Below are 14,603 nucleotides of genomic sequence, written 5' to 3' on the forward strand. Positions count from 1 at the left end.
GAACTAGTAGATCCTGTAGCAAGGGCTTTTCTGAGTGAATCCTCAATTGGACCCTAATCTTAAACCTGATTTAAATGACACACATTCAGGTTATCCAAACGGATTTTCTGTATATGGAAGGATAATATACCATCTCAGAAACTGCCTACTGATTTTGGAGCACTGGGACAAAACAGGCTACAGATTTGAAAAAAAAAAAAAAGGAATCTATAGCCATATTCAGACAGTAATTGATTCTCATGGGAACGTAAGGTCATTTCCAAATTTACAGGTAAGTGATTTTATTGCTGTCCGAATCCAGAATGTCAGTGTTTTTCTACCACCACCCGTGCAAAAAACACCAAGGTCATGTGGTAATTTATTTGCTGTCTGAATCCATATCTCAGAGTTTACAAGAAGGGATCAATCCAAAATTCATTTTGTTAAACTTTTCGTGGTAATGTGCACACATTTAAAATATGGACACTTTTATTATTGTAATTCTGGAAACTGTTTACATGAATAAGAAATACATTTTAAAAAACTTGGGCTATTATTATGGTATGCGATATTTTTTTTAAACATTTAATACATGCATTTATATAAATTTGGGCTTTCACAGCTAATCATTTTACTAGTTGAACAAGCAGTTGGGTCAAATGTTTACCTCATGTAAATAAGAGGTCATGTTAACTTATTTCTGCTCATTTCCACATTTTTAAAATGACATCCATTTTGAGAAGCAGCAAGACAGAAAAGCATTTTAACTTGTCAACAGCTTGTCAATTTTCCTATTTGTAAACAGGATATTTAAATGTATTTATATATACTGTATATGTACTGTGTATATATGGTTTATTTAATAAGTATACCTTTACTATTGGGGTCAGAAATGCACTACATTTGTCATCAAAATGGAATCTGTTTACTTCTGTCGCTAGGTAACAACAATGCAAGAGAAGGCAGCAAAATGGATAATGCTGTGCTTTGGCTTTTGAACCTTTAGTTTTGTTTCCAATGTCAACACAGAATGGCACTTTACTCTATCTTCTGCAAAAGTAGTACAAAGGATTATCTCTCCGCTTGCAGTGTATCAGTCCAGCTTGTCGGGAAAGTGAGCGAGCACACACACACACGCACACATGTTGGGTTTCCATGTTTTATGTGGACTTTTCATAGATATAATATAAGGTCTTTCAAGGTGGCCTGGAGGGAGGAGGTATCCAAAGCAAATCAACTGGTCATCGGGCTTCCTCAGGGATCAGTTCTTGGACCTCTTATACAGGCACATGGTTTATGCTGATGACATGGTTTATGCTACATTTTTATTTCATTTGTACTGTGCAAACTGTACATTCTATCCTCTAACCCTACCATTAAAACTACCAATCACAGAAAACTTTCTGCATTTTTACATTTTCAAAAAAACATAATTCTGTAATATTTATTAGCTATTTATACTCATAAGGACCAATTAAAATGTCCCTGTGGGGACATTTTGTTCCCACAATGTAGGGTTTACCAGGACCACAAACACAGTTTGACTAAACCACACAGCATCTATAGCATCGAACTGCATTTTTATCAGCAGCGAATCATAATGATCCTTACCCCAGACCACCTTTTTATGCAGACTCGGTTACGGTCTATGAATGTGTACCCGAGTGTGGAAAATAGGACTCATATCATCCAAACAAACCAAACTCAAATTAACCCAGGTGTGCAATTTTGATTATATCAATAAGAATAAACACACAAGTTTTGATTCTTTCACTTTTAGTACCTCTCACTAGATCTTTGGCCTCATCGGACACACCCTTCCAGGCTTCTCCATCCAATGAGAAATCTCCCTCTTTGATCTTGTGCATGATGTCAGCTGCATGTGATGATGTCATGCCTTTTTTCTCACTCTGGAATGGAACTTGGCCAGAGAGCATGGTGTACTGACAAAAAGAAGAACATTAAAAATATCAGCATATTACATTACATTTTTGAACAAACTTTCAAATTAAACTGTGAATTTTTTTTTTTTTTTTTTTTTGAAGTAGAAGTAAACTTTACTTTTGGAATTTATCAAAATACTAGTTACATTTTCAAATAAGTAATGTGTTACTTTTTCTTATTTATTCAATTTAATGTAACATAACTTTTAAATGTAACATTACCCAACACTGAAGTCTCCCCTGACTAAAACATTACATTCAGTCAATACAGTCTAGAATAGTACTTCATTCATAAACACATAAACACTCACACCTACCAAGATCACCCCCAGGCTCCAGAGGTCGCACGCCTGGTCATATCCCGAGCTGTGGAAGAGCTCAGGCGCGGCGTACTGCAGGGTAAAGCAGGGGGTCTGCAGGGGGGCACTGCCGCTCCCCGCTGGAAACAACCTCGCAAATCCAAAATCAATCACCTTCAACACGGAGTCATCCGACTCATCAGCAAACAGCACGTTCTGCCAGCGGAGGTGAAAAAAAGAGAGACGATACGTGACATACTGCTATGCATTGACAATAAACCACAAGAGGTTCTATGTTACAGTCATTTGACTTCATGTGCACGTTTTGGCACGGTTCATCCAATTATGATGCATTGCGACGTATTGAAACGTGAGGCGGTTGTTCTAAGTGATGGCTGAAAAATCTCATTTAGGAAAAAATCCCACTGATGAAGATTAATGTCGACGGTCGTCAGATGTGGACGGCACATTAAAATTCCACAGCACGTAGACGAAATCAGCACATGGATAGCTGAGCACAGAGTGAATGCTGAATACATAATATCACAGAAGTGAAATCAAGCAAACTATGAGTGATGATCACACAGCTGACGGGAGATCTGAATGAGAGAACGAGAAACTGAGTAGAGCATGGCCAGTTAGTACTGCAACAGATGGGAGCATAATACTTTTCTCAATGCATGACAGCATCCTTTTATACATTTAGAGAGAGAATTGATTAAAAAAGGCACTACGGCTGCTCACTTCTTCATTCTATGTTAGTTGATGTATTGAAGAATTCAAATATCAGGATGTCCATCCTTGTGTTCATTTATCTGTTCTATTGTTCAAACCTCAACAAACCTACAATATTTCTATAATATTTGTTGATACATATCGATTCTCAATAATGGAAAGTTTCAATGTTCGTTTTTTACTCATTTATCGATACACTGATACCAGCTGAGCTTTTTCGCTCTCTCTTCTCTCTCACAGCGAGTTGAGACACAGCAGTGTGTGTTTTAATTAAATAAGTGTGTGCAGATCATGATCTGGTGTTTGCGGCTCAGTTCACAGTAAATGCAGCTAATCCCTTTTTCTGCATATGCTGTGAGTTTAATGTGCATTTGGGAGACACACTAGTTATGCTTTCATTTTTTTCACATTTGCATAATCTCATATAAATAAATTTGAGTATAATGACAACATTAGTATTTGGGATGCACAAAAATTTTATCAAGTAAAAATATTCTGCAAAAATGGATTTTGGGTTTCGGCCAAAATAGTTTTGGAGAGCCAAAATCATTGACTGACATGATGTGTAATTAGTTACTTGATATGAAACAAAGTCTCAGCTTTCAAATTCTGTCAATTCTATAAAAAATGTAAACAATACATGTCATTTTGATGACCTTGTTTAAAGAGTCATGACAGGTCGCTGTTGCTCCTCAGTTCAAGCGGCACATGAACCGATAATCTCTTCCTCTTTACTACTAGTTATAGCATGAAATAAACATGAATGAACATCAGAAGGTATGTTGAAAGAAACAGTACAACTTACTAAAATGTATCATGTCTCATGTAATCATTCAATCAGTGTTTCAACCGGAGAAGATGTGAATAAAACGGCTTGTAATGTCACGAAACATTACATTTACCTCAGAAAAATCAGCAATACATGCGCTATTGTATTTTTACTTAACCTGTTGTCTTCATTATTTAATGTATGTTTCAATAAATCTGAACTGAATGTTATTGATATAAAAACGGCCTTATGTGTAATGTAAATGTTTATATACAGCTCAATTTGATGTACAACTAAAGCTAAATCAAAACTAATTACAATTTTGGTGTTGGGGCAAAAAAAGCTGTGCTTTTCCTCTGTAAAATCTAGGTAGATTATGATGTATAAATGGAACAGATCAGCACATTTACTGAAGAAAATGTGAGTGGCCTGTGCAAACGTCACTGACACAATGATAAGGTGTCTGGAGTTGTTTTTTCGAGTGGTTACTAAGGTGTTGCTAGTTAAGGCTAATCACCTTTGCCCTAATAAAAAAAATCAGGTAAATCTGTAATTCGTTCTCTCTGTATCTCTTTACCTCTGGTTTGAGGTCTCGATGTACGACTCCAGCCTCATGCATGTAGCTGACCGCTGACACCAGGCTCTTCATCAGCTGACTGGCCTCCCATTCTGCAAACACCTTCTTTTTCCTTATTCGCTCCAAAAGCTCTCCACCACGCAACAGCTCCATGACCAGATATGTATGATACTTGGAGAGACGGAACGTAGAAAATGGGAATGAAAAATAAAAGTACTAGCATAAAGGGCATTAAAAAAGCAGAACTAAGTATATATTTTATAAGTGATCAGGTATAAAAGATCCATTTTTTTTTTTTTATCAAAAAATTAGAAATGTTTTTTAGTCTGAAGTCATTATAATTAGCTTAAAAACAGCAGAATTTCAATAGCTAGGTGTATGTTGTGGTGCAAAGGCATACCTGATCGGTATAGACCTCATGGAGTGTGACGATGTTCGGGTGAGATTCACATTGGCGTAGTGCTGCGACCTCTCTCTGAGTCATGGCCTCCATCCTACAAAGGAAGAAAGAAAGTAGGGAATTGTCAATGATAATATCTTAATTGTTGATTTAATGACATGCAAGTTGACATTACCAATATATTTCACTCACTTTACAAAAACGTGCCTTAAGAGGACAAACTTTCACTGCAGGATGCAGCATTTTAGAATGCAGTTAAAATGCTGATTGAAATTCTTTTGCACATCTCAGAGCAACAAACAGTGGTGTTTCATTACTGAATTCATCAGATTTTTTTTTTTTAATTATTTAGGTGAATGATTCAATAACGCATTCATAAAGACACTTGTTTAGTTTCTGAATGAATAAGCTGTTTTGAACAAATCATTTGAATGAATGATTCAATGGCTCACTCAACACAGGGACTTTCTGCCATTCATTCAAATGATTTGGTGGTTTTAGTTTCAAACATTTTTCAATATTAAAAATTTTATTTTTACAATTTAAAACTCTAGTATTATTTACACAATTGTATTTGCAGCGAAAAAGCGTTTATGTCACCTCTGAGCCATATTAAATTCACCTAAGTGCCTGTTTACACCTGGGGTCTCATTTATAAAGCGTGCGTGCGTACGCACAAAACGGGGCTGGAAACGTGCGTACGCCAGTTCCCACGCAAAGGTTGTGAACTATAAAAACAAACTTGACGGGAGAATGTGCGCACCTTTAAGCAAATTTTGAGCTGTGCGTACGCACATTCTGGAGACAATAGTGATATGAATTGAGATAGTAGATGTGCTACTTTCGATCACTTTTCCAGTGACACGCTGTTTTAATGACAGCGAGGAGCGCTGGAAGCACAATAATTCCTCTTTAAACTAAACTGCAGATGTTATGACAAAATATTTTTTCGAGAATGACGATCAGTGATGCACACTTAACTTAGATATTATGGAAGACACTGCTGGATTCGGTGGTCGAACGGTCCGTTGTCCAGTTTGAATAGGTCCAATAATATCTTACTGTACAACCACAGCTGCAGGAGGTGTTGATGTCGTGTGAAGGATGTTCAAACAATTACCATTTGAAGGATATCATTTGAGGAAAACGGTAAGATTTGCATGTTTTCTTTTTAAAATACTTTGTCAGTGACGCGCCGTTTCAGACAATTGTATTTACACTGCAATAAATAAGTAGGCCGATCTGTTTCCACTAAAAATAGCCTATAAACTTCCTAAAAGATATGTTCACCTTATCAGCAAAACTGCATAAATTTGAAATGAATGAATCAACTCTATTCTAAAACCTTTATCTGAAGTATTTTATACAATTTTGTTTTTATGGATATTTTGATATATTTATTCTAAAACATAAAGAGGATATTGGATGATCTTTATCAATATAATGTGTGGCACAAATTGCATTTATAGTCCATATCTAATATTTTCCAATGTCTTGTACCTTTGACGGTGTTAACCGTGGACGTCACGTGGATGGGAACATGTATGGAAATGATATGCAGATGAGGTTATGCATAGTAAAACTAGGCGTCGTAAGCTTCATATATGGTGATTTCGGGGAGGAGACAGGGTGGGGATGCACGTACACTCAATCTTCCGCTGACTGGGATTTATAAAGGGATTTGTGCGCAGGTTCTGGCGTACACATGGTTTCATAAATCAGATTTTTTTTGTACGTACGCAGAATCTAGCTTTTGCGCGTACGTACACTTTTAGTAGGGATCCTACGCACAGTTTTATAAATGAGACTCCTGGTCACTTCATGCGTTTTCTCTAATCGAATAGATATCCAATCGTGAAAAGACCAGGTGTAAATGCCCTCCGAAATGCATTCGAGATGGATATAAATCTGATCGCTCAAACCACCTGGTCTGGGACACACTCCAGTCAAAACTGAATAAGTCTAAATGCATCTGGTTGCTGAAACCACATATGTAAATTTAACCCAAAAATGCTAAACAATAAACTTTTGAGAGCGTGTTATAGGCTAAATAACTTTAAAATCAGATATGACAGCGCTACTGCATCACACATCACCGCAGATGAGCAGCTGAGTATCTCTTCAGCAAGCCGAAGCACAAACTGCCGCAAATCAAACTGAAAGTAAGTCACAGATGCTCAAAACACAATCATCTTCATTAAAAGTAATGAGACTAAATGATCTTACCAGTGCTGTTGCCGCACTCACTCCTATTGCGATTTTGAAATTAGCTAATGGTCAATAAAATGCAGATCATATTTGTTGCTTTTGGTGACGTGAACTCCAAGAAATCTGTATATAGGGCGGGAATTGAAGATCATATTTATATCCGTTTTGTGGAGACGCATTTATGTGGCCAAGTGTAAATGGAATCATTTTGATAAATCAGATCAGTAAAAACGCATGATGTGACCAGGTGTAAACAGGCCCAAAATGCCACTTCAGATGCAGCTTCTGTGCCACCTCTGTAGTGCAAAAATGCCTTTGTTGATAATGATTTTATTGGATTGGTAACAGCCCTATAATGTTGTATTATTATTGTAATTGAATTTGCTGATTAAATGTAAAAATTTGACAAAATATGATCGAAACATCATAAAAGTTTAGAAACAATTATCCACAGCAGGCCTAAATCAGCCAAAGTAACAGCATAGAAATTCACACAAAATATGATCTGATTATTGTTATTAAAAAAATCCCCGAAAATATAGAGATATTATTTTTTATATAATATCAAACACCCCTCGCGCTAAAATCGTTTCGATATTATTTTACAAAATAAAAGGGCATAAATTATTTTCTCAGTAGTCTTGAATGACTTTACTACTAAAAAAGGTATGCATATATTTTTAGATTACGTTTTTTTTCTTCTAATGCTTACCTTTGTTAATTCGTAGGAAACCTTGAATAAAGACTTTAAAACCTCAAGTGATGACATGCAGTATGTGATTTTTAATGTGGTTTGGCAATAAACAAATCTGGTTTAATGGCTCTACCTTCGGCTGATGATTTTTACAGCGTATTCCTGGCCACTCTGCCTGTGTCTGCACTTCCTGCAGACAGAAAAACTACCCTCGCCCAGTGGCGTCCCCTGCAGGCACAGCTCATAGTGTTGAAAGAACTGAGAGTCCTGAAAAAGACAGAAGAAACAATGATGTTTTACCTTTGTTACCAACCAAAAAAAAAAAAAAAAAACCTCTTTCAAAGATTTTAAAGGTGCGGCTGTGTACCTTTAGCATAGAACTGCGCTGGACTGTAGCAGAACCAGGCCGGTCAACATTCACATGAGCGTCCAGAACATCTGCCATAACCACATTCTTATTGAACAAGATAGAAGGAGCCACAAAAGAGTAGCCCTGAGAGAAAGAGGAGACTGAATCACTACAAAGATTCATTTGGCAACAGTAAAATCAAAAAACTATGAAAGCTTGTTTCTGCCACTAAATAAAAAAAAATAAAAAAGGTAATTGCGACTTTTTTTACCCTCACAATCCTGAATTTTTTTCTTGCAATTGCGAGATTTAAAGTCAGAATTGTGTGATATAAAGTCAGAATTATGGGTTATAAAGTCAGAATTGCGAGTTACAAAGTCAGAATTGCGTGATATAAAGGTGACTTTTTTTCTTGCAATTGCGATTTATCATGCAATTCTGTATTTATATATCAATTCTGACTTTTTTTCTCAGAATTGAGTGTTATAAAGTCAGAATTGCATGATATAAACTCGCAATTGAGAAAAAACGTCAGTCTTTTTTCTCCTCACAATTGCAAATAATAACATGCAATTGCAAGTTTATATCTCACAATTCTGACTTTATATCTTGAAATTCTGACTATATCACGCAATTCTGACTTCATAACTTGCAATTCTGACTTTATATCTTGCAATTCTGAGAAAAAGAAAAGTCAGAATTGTGATATAAAAAGTAGTTATTACCTTTTTTATTTTCTATTTCATGGTGGAAACAAGCTTCCATAAAAAACAGCTTGAACCAGCCTAAGCGGTATTCTATTCTATTCTAATATTCTATTCTTAAAAAGAGTTCCACAGAAGAAGATTTAGAATGACAAAGTTGAGCAAGTACAGAATTTTCACTTTTGGGTGAATTATTTCTATAAACTGGTCTAGCTGGTCTCCAGCCTGGTAAAGCTGGTGTTTGGCTGGTTAGACTGGTCTGTTTTGGCCAGCTGAGGTTGGTTCAAGCTGTTTCGGCAGGGGTGAGATTAAGCTGAATAATAGACCATCGTGGAACAGGGTATACATGACAGAGAAGGTGTTAAAAAGTGTGTGTCGTGACTTGATCAAGGAGACTATTGAGTTACTGTGCTGTAATTGTGAATGTATGTGTACAGTTACACTATCTGTTGCTATTAATAATGGAGGGCTGTGGCAGGAAAAAAGATTTAATGTATTGTATGCATGTATTTGTATTCATGAAAGGGACACAGGGACAGATGTGTTTGTGCATGCGAATACCTGAAACAGACGGTCTGTACTAGGTGGTGTGCTGGCAGGGGAATAGACTGGATCCATTCCTGTAAACTCCTCAGCAAAGTTACCCACATCCAACTCATTACGTAGTTCTGGTCGGAATGGGCTCTGAACCTTTTTCTCTGCCAAGTCCGACCAGTTTAACCCCTAGAGAGACCAACCAGTTGAGCTGTGTGACAATCTTCAGTGACACCAAAAAGTATGTGGACACTTAAGCCACTTAAATATGCATAAAGGTCACTGTATTAGATAACGAAGTATCAAGTGCCTTTGTTTGGTTGTTTAAAGAAAAAAGATTTTCTGGTTAAATATTTCATATAAACAGTATGAAACAATAGATATACTGTTCAAAATGAATACTAAATATTTGGACACTTTCTGATTTGTGAAACTAAAATCACTTTGGGCTTAAATTGGTCATAAAAGAGAAAATAAGAAAATAAGACTTTGACATACATTAAAAACACATTGTAACACATTGAAAATAAGCTTAAAATAAATTGTTACACAAATCTGTGAAGTTGCAACTAACTTCCATATTGTGACATTTTCAAGAGAAACAGCGAACTGAATGAGAAAAAATATATAAGACAGGACTTTTATCCATCAGTTGGTGATTGGATTGTAAAAAAAAGTAAGAGTAGCACACCAGAATGGAGGTAGATATGAATACAATACAGCTGCATGATTCTGGATAAATTAAGAATCACCATTATTGTGTTTCAAATAGAAATCACGATTCTGAACAGACAACTAAACAAAATAACGTAATTTACTGGAGGTTCTGACAAAATGTTAAGCGCTGCAGTCTAATTTAATTAATTTCAGTGAATTATTAAAAAAAAAAAAAAACTGATTCAATGACTCATATACTTGACTTGTTTCATTACTGGATGAATCAGCGTTTTTGAACGAATCTCCTGATTGAATGATTCAATGACAAATACATTTTTTAACAGTCACTTGTCGCCGCCTACTGGTGTAACGATGTAATTGATATAATCATTATTTGAAGCACCAAGTTACTTTCAAAAGGTGATCTGCTCTATTATGATCACTTTCGTAGACGTCAGCATTTATATCCAAACTATAAACGTTTATCTCAGTACTTAAAACTTTACTCAGTGCTGCAATAATTTGAATATTTGTAACAGAAATAATGATAGATATACACAACAACTGCTTTCTCTGGTCACCGGCAATGCAATTAGCTTAACTGCAGTACATGTTTGCATATGTCAGCAGAGAAAAGTCATATCACAGGAAGAGCAAGCTGTGACATTTTGATTAAAGATTACTTTAAGTGTGGGTTGTATTGTGAAAGTCAGGCTTTACAAAAAAAAACTTTTTTAAAGGATGGAGCAACAGATATTGAATGATATTACTGAACTACTTAAAACCAATAAACAAGCATTGCAATTTCATACTGTTAGTAAAACGGTTATCCAATCAGAACAGTAGGCATTAACATGCCATTTGTTCATCAGATAAAGGACAAAAAACAATGTAAAACTAAATTATGACAGTTTTTGGTGCAAAAATCTTGATAATTTAAGTGGGCCTCAGAGAATAAGTAAAAAATGACCCATTTAAAGGTTTTTTTTTTTTTTTTGTCTCTTAATGTTTACCTTTTTAATCAATAATCAAAATACAATACCTTGCCTTGTCTCTGAAATGACTTTTCTTTTCAAACATCAAGCCCCGTTGTTTTTCAACCCCTCCCTACAACCTTCTGTCCTATAACTACTATTCACAATCTAATCAAATCCCGATGAATAAAATCAAGCCAGTCCAACGTCTTTCCCCACTTAAAAAGGTCACATTAAAGAAGTAAAATGGGTTGCAAACACAACTACTAGAGAGAAATAGAGAAAAGATGAGACAAGGATGGAGAAATGACTGAGAGTAGTGATGCACCAAAGTAATTAAAAATACAGAAACCAAAATTAAAGTTTTAATTTAGCTGAATACCCAATCTAAAGTTTAATTAATACTCAATTAATTACAAACCCGATTCCAAAAAAGTTGGGACACTGTACAAATTGTGAATAAAAACAGAATGCAATGATGTGGAAGTTTCAAATTTCAATATTTTATTCAGAATACAACATAGATGACATATCAAATGTTTAAACTGAGAAAATTTATAATTTTAAGGGAAAAATAAGTTGATTTTAAATTTCATGGCATCAACACATCTCAAAAAAGTTGGGACAAGGCCATGTTTACCACTGTGTGGCATCCCCTTTGTCGCATCTTCCTCTTTATGATGCACCAAATGTTTTCTATGGGTGAAAGATCTGGACTGTAGGCTGGCCATTTCAGTACCCGGATCCTTCTTCTACGCAGCCATGATGTTGTAATTGATGCAGTATGTGGTCTGGCATTGTCATGTTGGAAAATGCAAGGTCTTCCCTGAAAGAGACGACGTCTGGATGGGAGCATATGTTGTTCTAGAACTTGGATATACCTTTCTGCATTGATGGTGCCTTTCCAGATGTGTAAGCTGCCCATGCCACACGCACTCATGCAACCCCATACCATCAGAGATGCAGGCTTCTGAACTGAGCGCTGATAACAACTTGGGTTGTCCTTGTCCTCTTTAGTCCGGATGACATGGCGTCCCATTTTTCCAAAAAGAACTTCAAATTTTGATTCGTCTGACCACAGAACTGTTTTCCACTTTGCCACAGTCCATTTTAAATGAGCTTTGGCCCAGAGAAAACGCCTGCGCTTCTGGATCATGTTTAGATATGGCTTCTTTTTTGACCTATAGAGTTTTAGCCGGCAACGGCAAATGGCACGGTGGATTGTGTTCACCGACAATGTTTTCTGGAAGTATTCCTGAGCTCATGTTGTGATTTCCATTACAGTAGCATTCCTGTATGTGATGCAGTGCCGTCTAAGGGCCTGAAGATCACGGGCATCCAGTATGGTTTTCCGGCCTTGACTCTTACACACAGAGATTGTTCCAGATTCTCTGAATCTTTGGATGATATTATGCATTTTAGATGATGATAACTTCAAACTCTTTGCAATTTTTCTCTGAGAAACTCCTTTCTGATATTGCTCCACTATTTTTCGCCGCAGTATTGGGGTAATTGGTGATCCTCTGCCCATCTTGACTTCTGAGAGACACTGCCACTCTGAGAGGCTCTTTTTATACCCAATCATGTTGCCAATTGACCTAATAAGTTGCAAATTGGTCCTCCAGCTGTTCCTTATATGTACATTTAACTTTTCCGGCCTCTTATTGCTATCTGTCCCAACTTTTTGGAATGTGTAGCTCTCATGAAATCCAAAATGAGCCAATATTTGGCATGACATGTCTCACTTTCAACATTTGATATGTTATCTATATTCTATTATGAATAAAATATAAGTTTATGAGATTTGTAAATTATTGCATTCCTTTTTTATTCACAATTTGTACAGTGTCCCAACTTTTTTGGAATCGGGTTTGTAGATTTATTTAATTTTAACACTGAGTTGTATATAAACTTTCCAATTGTACAAAATTCAGTTTTTATATTAACTGTTTAATGATATAATTGCATTTCCACTCCAATTAATTGTTAAAATATAAACTTTTAAACAGCGGCTGTAATAACGTTTTTTCATGAAAAATGTATTCAAACATACATTAAATAATGAAGACAACGGGTAAAGCAAAAATATAATGAATACGTAATATTGTACATACATTGGACATTTAGCAAAATGCTATTCTCAAGAGTTATTTTTTTAGCCGACTAATGCATATGGACAGTAAATGGTTTTTGTAAAACGTTACATTGGTTTATTGATGTTTTTCTGTAGTTGAAACATGGAGCAATTACATTAGACATGATTTTAACTAAGTTTTACTGCTTTATTTTTTCAACATACCTTCTGATGTTCATTCAAGTTTATTTTCGTGCTATAAATAGTAGTAAAGAGGAAGAGATTATCGGTTCACGGGCCGTTCCCAAAAGATCTGGGTTCATCAAAATGAAGATCAACTAAAAACGATAAATCAATATTGTCAACCCAGCCCTAGAGTCCACACAACTGACATTTACCTGTTGTAGCTTATCCACGTTGTGTGCATTAAATAGATGCGAACACATTCAAAATGCGCCATCGGAGAAGCGCTAATTAAACATCACTGTTTTGGTCAATTTTGGTCAATCGAACATCAATTTTCTAATTTTTGGTGCATCACTAATTAAGAGACTACAACTGCATTACACAGAGATAAAATATGAGGAAGTAAAAACAGTTGAAAAACAAAAAAAATTGAATGAAGGGATGGCTGAAAGAACCTTGAAGAAAGGATGACATTTGATCTCCTCGGCTCCTCTGGGACCAGAGCCCAATCTCTTATGAGGGTCTTTCACAAGTAACTTTCGCAGGAGGTCCTGAGCCAAGGGCCCAATGATGGAGGGGAATGGAGGCTCACAGCGCAGGATGCGTCTGCCAGGGACAGAAAGCAACTTTAATTCTGGGAAATATGAGATGTATTCATAACAGTTGTTGGGAGTTTAAACACTGTGGGAGTACTCCGAGTATCTGGACATGTGGAGAAAATCATTGGAGGTTGGCCTGTGTACGGGCGAGACTCACTTGGACACCTCACTCTGGGAATTCCTCTCTCCTTCCAGAGTGAACGGAGATGCTCCCGTCAACAGCTCAAACATCAGAATCCCCAAACTCCACCAATCCACTGCCTACAGACAGGAAAAGAAAGGAATTATTACCACTATTATAAATGTCATCAATCATAATTTGGAGAATCTCTCGAAAGCCTGCAAGTAAGACGGTAAATGTTTCTCATGGGCACATAAGGTCAGTACAACATTTACAGGGGCTAGTCAGTGATTTAATTGCCGTCTGAATACAGATTTTCTGTGTTTTTCCTCACACCATCCACGTAAAAATTCCTGGCCGAATTACTTAATGTTTTTGACAAACAAAGCTTGTGTGGTAATTTTGCTATCTGAATCCACATCTCTGAGTTTACAAGAAGGGATGAATCCATAAAGCACTCTACGGTAACTGCTGCGTTTTGTGGTAATGTGCACGTATTTTAAATATGGACACTTATTACAGAAATGCTGGAAACTGTTTACAAGAATATGATGTCACTGACCCACTACAGTGAGTGGGAGCTGATAGAAAGAAAAGAGAACCAAAATCTCTCTACAAACAGACCATTATTATAGTATCCGATATTTTGGTAACACTTTATTTTGATGGTCCCCTTTAGACGTTTTGTTGACTATAAGTAACATTGAACCTTCATTTCAACTAACTCTCAGTAGAGAGACTGACAGTATTAGTAGACGGTCAGCTTAATATCTGCTAATATCTGATGCTCCACCAACGGAC

The 14,603-nt window shown here is 36.3% G+C and overlaps 1 protein-coding gene across 1 annotated transcript in view; it reads right to left on the reverse strand.

The window, feature by feature from the left end:
• Positions 1-14,603, reverse strand: part of rps6ka4 (ribosomal protein S6 kinase, polypeptide 4) — a 31,896-nt gene that overhangs the window by 6,000 nt on the left and 11,293 nt on the right. Inside the window, exons 8-16 of the mRNA XM_048189680.1 lie at positions 13,839-13,942; positions 13,538-13,688; positions 9,219-9,380; positions 7,972-8,097; positions 7,738-7,871; positions 4,703-4,796; positions 4,303-4,473; positions 2,240-2,437; positions 1,763-1,922 (exon numbers count right to left, since the gene is read on the reverse strand). Coding sequence (XP_048045637.1) covers positions 1,763-1,922; positions 2,240-2,437; positions 4,303-4,473; positions 4,703-4,796; positions 7,738-7,871; positions 7,972-8,097; positions 9,219-9,380; positions 13,538-13,688; positions 13,839-13,942 — 1,300 coding nt within the window. The remainder of the gene's footprint in view (positions 1-1,762; positions 1,923-2,239; positions 2,438-4,302; positions 4,474-4,702; positions 4,797-7,737; positions 7,872-7,971; positions 8,098-9,218; positions 9,381-13,537; positions 13,689-13,838; positions 13,943-14,603) is intronic.

This window comes from Megalobrama amblycephala, linkage group LG4 (assembly GCF_018812025.1).
Source record: "Megalobrama amblycephala isolate DHTTF-2021 linkage group LG4, ASM1881202v1, whole genome shotgun sequence".
In the NCBI taxonomy this organism is placed as follows: domain Eukaryota; kingdom Metazoa; phylum Chordata; class Actinopteri; order Cypriniformes; family Xenocyprididae; genus Megalobrama; species Megalobrama amblycephala.